Source organism: Cherax quadricarinatus, chromosome 98, assembly GCF_038502225.1.
Source record: "Cherax quadricarinatus isolate ZL_2023a chromosome 98, ASM3850222v1, whole genome shotgun sequence".
NCBI classification, from domain to species: Eukaryota; Metazoa; Arthropoda; class Malacostraca; order Decapoda; family Parastacidae; genus Cherax; species Cherax quadricarinatus.
The window spans coordinates 9,735,668-9,746,875 of NC_091389.1; the positions used below are offsets into that span (position 1 = coordinate 9,735,668).

At 46.1% G+C, this 11,208-nt stretch overlaps 1 protein-coding gene across 1 annotated transcript in view; it reads right to left on the reverse strand.

The window, feature by feature from the left end:
- LOC138850944 (uncharacterized) overlaps positions 1–9,600 on the reverse strand; it is a gene marked incomplete at its 5' end in the record, with an annotated part of 35,149 nt that extends 25,549 nt beyond the window's left edge. Inside the window, 2 exon segments of the mRNA XM_070105373.1 lie at positions 3,554–3,696; positions 9,537–9,600. Of these exon segments, the coding sequence (XP_069961474.1) occupies positions 3,554–3,696; positions 9,537–9,600 (207 nt within the window).
- Positions 9,601–11,208: the final 1,608 nt, after the last annotated feature.

Here is an 11,208-nt window from a genome sequence, read left to right on the forward strand (position 1 = left end):
AGTCCCAGCACTCTGAAGGAGGGATGGTGGTGGTAAGTATAGTGCCTGCACTCTGAAGGAGGGATGGTGGTGGTAAGTATAGTGCCTGCACTCTGAAGGAGGGATGGTGGTGGTAAGTATAGTGCCGGCACTCTGAAGGAGGGATGGTGGTGGTAAGTATAGTGCCTGCACTCTGAAGGAGGGATGGTGGTGGTAAGTATAGTGCCTGCACTCTGAAGGAGGGATGGTGGTGGTAAGTATAGTGCCTGCACTCTGAAGGAGGGACGGTGGTGGTAAGTATAGTGCCTGCACTCTGAAGGAGGGATGGTGGTGGTAAGTATAGTGCCTGCACTCTGAAGGAGGGATGGTGGTGGTAAGTATAGTGCCTGCACTCTGAAGGAGGGACGGTGGTGGTAAGTATAGTGCCTGCACTCTGAAGGAGGGATGGTGGTGGTAAGTATAGTGCCTGCACTCTGAAGGAGGGATGGTGGTGGTAAGTATAGTGCCTGCACTCTGAAGGAGGGATGGTGGTGGTAAGTATAGTGCCTGCACTCTGAAGGAGGGATGGTGGTGGTAAGTATAGTGCCTGCACTCTGAAGGAGGGATGGTGGTGGTAAGTATTGTGCCTGCACTCTGAAGGAGGGATGGTGGTGGTAAGTATAGTGCCTGCACTCTGAAGGAGGGACGGTGGTGGTAAGTATAGTGCCTGCACTCTGAAGGAGGGATGGTGGTGGTAAGTATAGTGTGCACTCTGAAGGAGGGATGGTGGTGGTAAGTATAGTGCCTGCACTCTGAAGGAGGGACGGTGGTGGTAAGTATAGTGCCTGCACTCTGAAGGAGGGATGGTGGTGGTAAGTATAGTGCCTGCACTCTGAAGGAGGGACGGTGGTGGTAAGTATAGTGCCGGCACTCTGAAGGAGGGATGGTGGTGGTAAGTATAGTCCCGGCACTCTGAAGGAGGGATGGTGGTGGTAAGTATAGTGCCTGCACTCTGAAGGAGGGATGGTGGTGGTAAGTATAGTGCCTGCACTCTGAAGGAGGGATGGTGGTGGTAAGTATAGTCCCGGCACTCTGAAGGAGGGATGGTGGTGGTAAGTATAGTGCCTGCACTCTGAAGGAGGGATGGTGGTGGTAAGTATAGTGCCTGCACTCTGAAGGAGGGACGGTGGTGGTAAGTATAGTGCCAGCACTCTGAAGGAGGGATGGTGGTGGTAAGTATAGTGCCTGCACTCTGAAGGAGGGACGGTGGTGGTAAGTATAGTGCCTGCACTCTGAAGGAGGGATGGTGGTGGTAAGTATAGTGCCTGCACTCTGAAGGAGGGATGGTGGTGGTAAGTATAGTGCCTGCACTCTGAAGGAGGGATGGTGGTGGTAAGTATAGTGCCTGCACTCTGAAGGAGGGATGGTGGTGGTAAGTATAGTGCCTGCACTCTGAAGGAGGGATGGTGGTGGTAAGTATAGTCCCGGCACTCTGAAGGAGGGATGGTGGTGGTAAGTATAGTCCCGGCACTCTGAAGGAGGGATGGTGGTGGTAAGTATAGTGCCTGCACTCTGAAGGAGGGATGGTGGTGGTAAGTATAGTGCCGGCACTCTGAAGGAGGGATGGTGGTGGTAAGTATAGTCCCGGCACTCTGAAGGAGGGATGGTGGTGGTAAGTATAGTGCTGGCACTCTGAAGGAGGGATGGTGGTGGTAAGTATAGTGCCTGCACTCTGAAGGAGGGACGGTGGTGGTAAGTACAGTGCCGGCACTCTGAAGGAGGGACGGTGGTGGTAAGTACAGTGCCTGCACTCTGAAGGAGGGACGGTGGTGGTAAGTACAGTGCCGGCACTCTGAAGGAGGGATGGTGGTGGTAAGTATAGTGTCGGCACTCTGAAGGAGGGATGGTGGTAGTAAATACAGTGCCTGCACTCTGAAGGAGGGATGGTGGTAAGTATAGTGTCGGCACTCTGAAGGAGGGGTGGTGGTGGTAAGTATAGTGCCTGCACTCTGAAGGAGGGATGGTGGTGGTAAGTATAGTGCCTGCACTCTGAAGGAGGGATGGTGGTGGTAAGTATAGTGCCTGCACTCTGAAGGAGGGATGGTGGTGGTAAGTATAGTCCCGGCACTCTGAAGGAGGGATGGTGGTGGTAAGTATAGTCCCGGCACTCTGAAGGAGGGATGGTGGTGGTAAGTACAGTGCCTGCACTCTGAAGGAGGGATGGTGGTGGTAAGTATAGTGCCGGCACTCTGAAGGAGGGATGGTGGTGGTAAGTATAGTCCCGGCACTCTGAAGGAGGGATGGTGGTGGTAAGTATAGTGCTGGCACTCTGAAGGAGGGATGGTGGTGGTAAGTATAGTGCCTGCACTCTGAAGGAGGGACGGTGGTGGTAAGTACAGTGCCGGCACTCTGAAGGAGGGACGGTGGTGGTAAGTACAGTGCCTGCACTCTGAAGGAGGGACGGTGGTGGTAAGTACAGTGCCGGCACTCTGAAGGAGGGATGGTGGTGGTAAGTATAGTGTCGGCACTCTGAAGGAGGGATGGTGGTAGTAAATACAGTGCCTGCACTCTGAAGGAGGGATGGTGGTGGTAAGTATAGTGTCGGCACTCTGAAGGAGGGGTGGTGGTGGTAAGTATAGTGCCTGCACTCTGAAGGGGGGGTGGTGGTGGTAAGTATAGTGCCGGCACTCTGAAGGAGGGGTGGTGGTGGTAAGTATAGTGTCGGCACTCTGAAGGAGGGATGGTGGTGGTAAGTATAGTGCCGGCACTCTGAAGGAGGGATGGTGGTGGTAAGTATAGTGCCGGCACTCTGAAGGAGGGGTGGTGGTGGTAAGTATAGTGCCGGCACTCTGAAGGAGGGATGGTGGTAGTAAGTATAGTGTCGGCACTCTGAAGGAGGGGTGGTGGTGGTAAGTATAGTGCCGGCACTCTGAAGGGGGGGTGGTGGTGGTAAGTATAGTGCCGGCACTCTGAAGGAGGGGTGGTGGTGGTAAGTATAGTGCCGGCACTCTGAAGGAGGGGTGGGGATATTTGCAATTTGGAGAGGCATCTGTACTGTGGTATTTGTGTGTCTCTGGCAAGACAGTGATAAAGTGAATGATGGTGAAAGTGTTTCTTCTTTTTTGGGTCACTCTGCCTCAGTGGAAGACAGTAAAATGTTAAAAAAAAAAAGGGTATGATCAAGAAGAATGTCAAACATCAAAACTGATGAAAAAGGAAATATGTAACACATCAAAATCTATAAAAAACACGTAAGACATCAAAATATATGAAAAATGACACGTAAGACATCAAAATATATGAAAAATGACATGTAAGACATCAAAATATATGAAAAATGACATGTAAGACATCAAAATATATGAAAAATGACACGTAAGACATCAAAATATACAAAAAATGACACATAAGACATCAAAATATACGAAAAATGACACGTAAGACATCAAAATATACGAAAAATGACATGTAAGACATCAAAATCTATGAAACAACATTTGTAGCACATCAAAATCTACAAAAAAAGAAATATGGCACATTAGCCTATGATTAATGAAATACACGAGGAACCAACCAGAACTTGGCAGCTCCTCACCTGAGTGCCGACAGATGTCACCAATGACAAGTTGCTGGAGTCGTCGTCGCCCACAACAGATGGCGGATCTTCAGTGGATTCTGCATCAGCAAGTTCATAGCAAATATCGTTATTTTCCGGCAGCACTTCTTCTTTTAATGGCTCTGTTGACAGATTACTAAAATGAAAACTGGGGGGGCAGTGATGGTGGTTAGTTTGTCAGGAAAGAGGGCAGTGTCCCCTGTCATGCGTCGTAGTCAAATGACGACCTGTTAACTGGTTACTGTATTTTGTGGCATGTAAGGCTCACAAAAGTATAAGAAATATAAGATGATGTTTCCAGCACCGTAACATTAGTAAACAACTTGTAAAGTGTAACATAATACATACTCTTGATCCTAACCATGAGCATATAAGGCTCAGGCTGACTTTCTAAGACCTTTGTAGGGAAAAAGGGTGCCTTATATGCCAGAAAATGAAGTAACTCTGGCTAACTGGAGCTGTTTTATACCCCTATTCAACGTAAGGAAAGGATCACCACACAGTAGTGTATTCTAAATACGAAATGTGATGGAAAAGTGTGTGCATTTGAAAGCTGGAAATGCTAGTGTGCGAGGAATAACTGTAAGTAGATGAAACATATACGGTGGAACTTCGGCGTGCGACCTTAATTCATTCTAGATGGCTGTTCGAGTGCCACTTTGTTTGAGTATCAAACAAAGTTCTTCCCAACCAATTTTCTGTTTGGTTGGCTGTTATCACTAATCATCGTAGGCCCCATGGTGACTTATTTATACAAATAATACAAGAAAACAAAAAATGCGAAGAAACACAAAATAGTTTACAGTGAAGTTCTGGCAGGTCATATTTGTTTGGTCAAAACTCTAAACCTACTCACCATACAAAACATCCATACTTATTACTGCACCTACTACATACATAGAACACTTAACTCTGATATTAACCCTCCCCTCAAACATCTCCTTGCCAACCTCAACAGAACACATGACCATAACACAAGGCACAGATCACTCTTTGATGTTCCTCGTGTCCATCTCACGCTATACAAAACCTCAATGCACATAAAAGGCCCTAAAATCTGGAATTCATTACCTGTAAATATAAAAGAAACACTGTTTATAAATTCAAGTCTCTTCTCAAAGATCACTTACTCACTCAAAACCAAATAAATACTGAATAACTGAACCTTATAAATTGTATATCTTAAATGTTTCTCACAATTATATCACATAAATGTTAAACCTAAGACCCAATATAACTTTGTTATTTTTTAAATACACTACCTAACAGAATACTCCATTCTACTGAATGTACAACAATGCATGCAACCATATGACTTGTCTTTGTAATACTCATTTGTGCTTTATTGTTAACTGTTTACAATAATGTTTTATCACTGATTACATCATTGCTTAGTTAAGTTAATTTTAAGCCAGCCCGTAATGCTATGTATACAAGTGGCTTTGGCATGCTGCTCTTACCTGTATTTTTTTGTACCTCTGTATGTATGTTCAAATTATTAAATAAATAAATAAAAGTAGGGAGCTGGTCATATACCGAGGTTCCACCATATTTTTAGATGTCTCCTACTGAGGTAGGGTGACCTAACATAGGGGAAACACCATTGCTCATTCAATCCCAATCTTGCCAGAAGTGTGCTGATATATCAGTTCAGATGATCCTCCGAACTGTAACATCCTCACTCATCCTTCAGAGTACAGGTGGCCCGGTGGCCTGGTGGCTAAAGCTCCCGCTTCACACACGGAGGGCCCGGGTTCGATTCCCGGCGGGTGGAAACATTTTGACACGTTCCCTTACACCTGTTGTCCTGTTCACCTAGCAGCAAATAGGTACCTGGGTGTTAGTCAACTGGTGTGGGTCGCATCCTGGGGGACAAGATTAAGGACCCCAATGGAAATAAGTTAGACAGTCCTCAATGACGCACTGACTTCCTTGGGTTATCCTGGGTGGCTAACCCTCCGGGGTTAAAAATCCGAATGAAATCTTATCTTATCTTACTTCCCACGACCAGGACTGTAACATCCTCACTCATCCTTCAGAGTACAGGTACTGTACTTCCCACCACCAGGACTGTAACATCCTCACTCATCCTTCAGAGTACAGGCACTGTACTTCCCACCACCAGTACTGTAACATCCTCACTCATCCTTCAGAGTACAGGCACTGTACGTCCCACCACAAGTACTGTAACATTCTCACTCATCCTTCAGAGTACAGGCATTGTACTTCCCACCACCAGGACTGTAACATCCTCACTCATCCTTCAGAGTACAGGCACTGTACTTCCCACCACCAGTACTGTAACATTCTCACTCATCCTTCAGAGTACAGGTACTGTACTTCCCACCATCAGGACTGTAACATCCTCACTCATCCTTCAGAGTACAGGCACTGTACTTCCCACCACCAGGACTGTAACATCCTCACTCATCCTTCAGAGTACAGGCACTGTACTTCCCACCACCAGGACTGTAACATCCTCACTCATCCTTCAGAGTATAGGCACTGTACTTCCCACCACCAGGACTGTAACATCCTTACTCATTCTTCAGAGTACAGGCACTGTACTTCCCACCACCAGGACTGTAACATCCTCACTCATCCTTCAGAGTACAGGTACTTTACTTCCCACCATCAGGACTGTAACATCCTCACTCATCCTTCAGAGTACAGGTACTGTACTTCCCACCACCAGGACTGTAACATCTTCACTCATTCTTCAGAGTACAGGCACTGTACTTCCCACCACCAGGACTGTAACATCCTTACTCATCCTTCAGAGTACAGGCACTGTACTTCCCACCATCAGGACTGTAACATCCTCACTCATCCTTCAGAGTATAGCCACTGTACTTCCCACCACCAGGACTGTAACATCCTCACTCATCCTTCAGAGTACAGGCACTGTACTTCCCACCACCAGGACTGTAACATCCTCACTCATCCTTCAGAGTATAGGCACTGTACTTCCCACCACCAGGACTGTAACATCCTCACTCATCCTTCAGAGTACAGGCACTGTACTTCCCACCACCAGGACTGTAACATCCTCACTCATCCTTCAGAGTACAGGTACTGTACTTCCCACCACCAGGACTGTAACATCTTCACTCATTCTTCAGAGTACAGGCACTGTACTTCCCACCACCAGGACTGTAACATCCTTACTCATCCTTCAGAGTACAGGCACTGTACTTCCCACCATCAGGACTGTAACATCCTCACTCATCCTTCAGAGTATAGCCACTGTACTTCCCACCACCAGGACTGTAACATCCTCACTCATCCTTCAGAGTACAGGCACTGTACTTCCCACCACCAGGACTGTAACATCCTCACTCATCCTTCAGAGTATAGGCACTGTACTTCCCACCACCAGGACTGTAACATCCTCACTCATCCTTCAGAGTACAGGCACTGTACTTCCCACCACCAGGACTGTAACATCCTCACTCATCCTTCAGAGTACAGGCACTGTACTTCCCACCACCAGGACTGTAACATCCTCACTCATCCTTCAGAGTATAGGCACTGTACTTCCCACCACCAGGACTGTAACATCCTTACTCATCCTTCAGAGTACAGGCACTGTACTTCCCACCATCAGGACTGTAACATCCTCACTCATCCTTCAGAGTATAGCCACTGTACTTCCCACCACCAGGACTGTAACATCCTCACTCATCCTTCAGAGTACAGGCACTGTACTTCCCACCACCAGGACTGTAACATCCTCACTCATCCTTCAGAGTATAGGCACTGTACTTCCCACCACCAGGACTGTAACATCCTCACTCATCCTTCAGAGTACAGGCACTGTACTTCCCACCACCAGGACTGTAACATCCTCACTCATCCTTCAGAGTACAGGTACTGTACTTCCCACCACCAGGACTGTAACATCTTCACTCATTCTTCAGAGTACAGGCACTGTACTTCCCACCACCAGGACTGTAACATCCTTACTCATCCTTCAGAGTACAGGCACTGTACTTCCCACCATCAGGACTGTAACATCCTCACTCATCCTTCAGAGTATAGCCACTGTACTTCCCACCACCAGGACTGTAACATCCTCACTCATCCTTCAGAGTACAGGCACTGTACTTCCCACCACCAGGACTGTAACATCCTCACTCATCCTTCAGAGTATAGGCACTGTACTTCCCACCACCAGGACTGTAACATCCTCACTCATCCTTCAGAGTACAGGCACTGTACTTCCCACCACCAGGACTGTAACATCCTCACTCATCCTTCAGAGTACAGGCACTGTACTTCCCACCACCAGGACTGTAACATCCTCACTCATCCTTCAGAGTATAGGCACTGTACTTCCCACCACCAGGACTGTAACATCCTTACTCATTCTTCAGAGTACAGGCACTGTACTTCCCACCACCAGGACTGTAACATCCTCACTCATCCTTCAGAGTACAGGTACTTTACTTCCCACCATCAGGACTGTAACATCCTCACTCATCCTTCAGAGTACAGGTACTGTACTTCCCACCACCAGGACTGTAACATCTTCACTCATTCTTCAGAGTACAGGCACTGTACTTCCCACCACCAGGACTGTAACATCCTTACTCATCCTTCAGAGTACAGGCACTGTACTTCCCACCATCAGGACTGTAACATCCTCACTCATCCTTCAGAGTATAGCCACTGTACTTCCCACCACCAGGACTGTAACATCCTCACTCATCCTTCAGAGTACAGGCACTGTACTTCCCACCATAAGGACTGTAATATCCTCACTCATCCTTCAGAGTACAGGCACTGTACTTCCCACCACCAGGACTGTAACATCCTCACTCATCCTTCAGAGTACAGGCACTGTACTTCCCACCATCAGGACTGTAACATCCTCACTCATCCTTCAGAGTACAGGCACTGTACTTCCCACCACCAAGACTGTAATATCCTCACTCATTCTTCAGAGTACAGGCACTGTATTTCCCACCACCGGGAGTGTAACATCCTCCTCACTCATCCTTCAGAGTACAGGCACTGTACTTCCCACCACCAGGAGTGTAACATCCTCACTCATCCTTCAGAGTACAGGCACTGTACTTCCCACCAACAGGACTGTAACATCCTCACTCATTCTTCAGAGTACAGGCACTGTATTTCCCACCACCGTGAGTGTAACATCCTCACTCATCCTTCAGAGTACAGGCACTGTATTTCCCACCACCGGGAGTGTAACATCCTCACTCATCCTTCAGAGTACAGGCACCTTACTTCCCTCCACCAGGAGTGTAACATCCTCACTCATCTTTCAGAGTACAGGCACTGTACTTTCCACCACCAGGACTGTAACATCCTCACTCATTCTTCAGAGTACAGGCACTGTATTTCCCACCACCGTGAGTGTAACATCCTCACTCATCCTTCAGAGTACAGGCACTGTATTTCCCACCACCGTGAGTGTAACATCCTCACTCATCCTTCAGAGTACAGGCACTGTACTTCCCACCACCAGTACTGTAACATCCTCACTCATCCTTCAGAGTACAGGCACTGTACTTCCCACCAACAGGACTGTAACATCCTCACTCATTCTTCAGAGTACAGGCACTGTATTTCCCACCTCATAGCTCAGTGGCATTGTTCAACTCATAAAGAGGCCAGGCTAGGAGCTATGACTCAACCCCTGCAGCCACAAATAGTTGAGTACAAAAAGGTTGCACCCTGAGTGCAACCCAAGCACTCACCTGTATCATAATGAAGTACACATTAGGTGCTAGGGGAAAGTCCCCTAGTACCTAATGCTTCACTGTATGATAAAGGCTCCTGTCAGTTCATTTTTCATGACAACTGCAGCAAAAAACAGAGACAAGTAAAATAAAAATTACCGATTTTTAGATTAATCATTATCCATTTGATGAATTCAACAAAAACAATCATCAATTATTCGTCTGACGAATGCAACAAAAAACAATATCAAACTCACCATCTTTTACATCAATGACGTCATCATCAGTGTTGTTCACCATACTGTCCTGAGTGTCAACTTTCTGAAAGTGACAGAATAACAGAATAATAGTGACACAGACACTAATAATAATAATAATAATAATAATAATAACAGTGTTAGTACCACTACACAATAAGTTCTCGATCTGCAAACACGTTGAGAACCTTCTCTATTGTGTATGTCATTGCATCTTTATTGTGTATATAATATCATTATTACCGTATTTTGCGGATTAGACGCATTTTTTTTTTCATAAAATGTCTCCAAAAGCCAGCCTGCATCCTATAAACTGAAGGTCAGTGACGAGAGCTATAAGTTTGGGGTGTGACATGGGCTGTAGCTCTCCCAGTTATGTCCGATGCCGAGCCACTGAAACTAAAACAAGTCTTATAAGCCATGAAATAAGGTATACACAATTCAGGAGGTCCGCAATGTGTTTGTAAGTCAAGAACTTTCTGTACACCCATACAATCTGCTTCTTTGTTTCCATGAACGATGTTCTTTGTTTCCATGGACGATGTTCTTTGTTTCCATGGACGATGTTCTTTGTTTCCATGGACGATGTTCTTTGTTTCCATGGACGATGTTCTTTGTTTCCATGGACGATGTTCTTTGTTTCCATGGACGATGTTCTTTGTTTCCACAGATACCTCAATGCACCACCCACTTTTTCCCTCCATCAATTCTATTTTATAACTGGGTAAAGGGCTAACCCTTTTCCTGGCCGGCCAATAAATTATTTTAGTGTGCGTACATGCGTGAATGAGTGTTGTCGACACTGACATTTAAGGTTTCATTAGGCTTCCACGTAATGTCAGTGAAGGAAGCCTTGTATTGAGTAAAGAGATTTGAAATGAAGCCTGTTGAGACATGGGAGGTTAGCACTGGAGTTAATAATCATAATCTTCATTTCAGCATGATACTATGCAGAACAACCACTGTGAAAAAATGGTGAAATTCCAAGCCCTTTCGTGATTTCTCGCATTATCAAGTAACTGTTCCTTGATAATGTGAGATCACAAAATCACTTGGAATTTCACTATTTTATCGCAGTAGTTGTTCTGCATATTGTGATATCACCTGTTTGCTGTGATCTTATTGCAGCATGATACAATGTTTGTACAGAGACGGGTGACATTAAGGTGTGCATGCTGACAACCCATTGCTAGGCAACACCCCCCCCCCACTCTTCAAAGACTTAAACCTACTCACTGTAGAAAACATTCACTCATACTATTGTGCAACCTACATTTACAGAACAGGCAATTCTAATATACATCCCGACTTGAAACACTTTCCTGACAATTACAAAAGGCCTCATAGACACAACACTAGGCACGAAAACCTCTATCACATTCCCCGTGTCAAGCTAAATCTTTCCAAACTTTTTTTTTTTTTTTTATTATCACACTGGCCGATTCCCACCAAGGCAGGGTGGCCCAAAAAAGAAAAACTTTCACCATCATTCACTCCATCACTGTCTTGCCAGAAGGGTGCTTTACACTACAGTTTTTAAACTGCAACATTAACACCCCTCCTTCAGAGTGCAGGCACTGTACTTCCCATCTCCAGGACTCAAGTCCGGCCTGCCGGTTTCCCTGAACCCCTTCATAAATGTTACTTTGCTCACACTCCAACAGCACGTCAA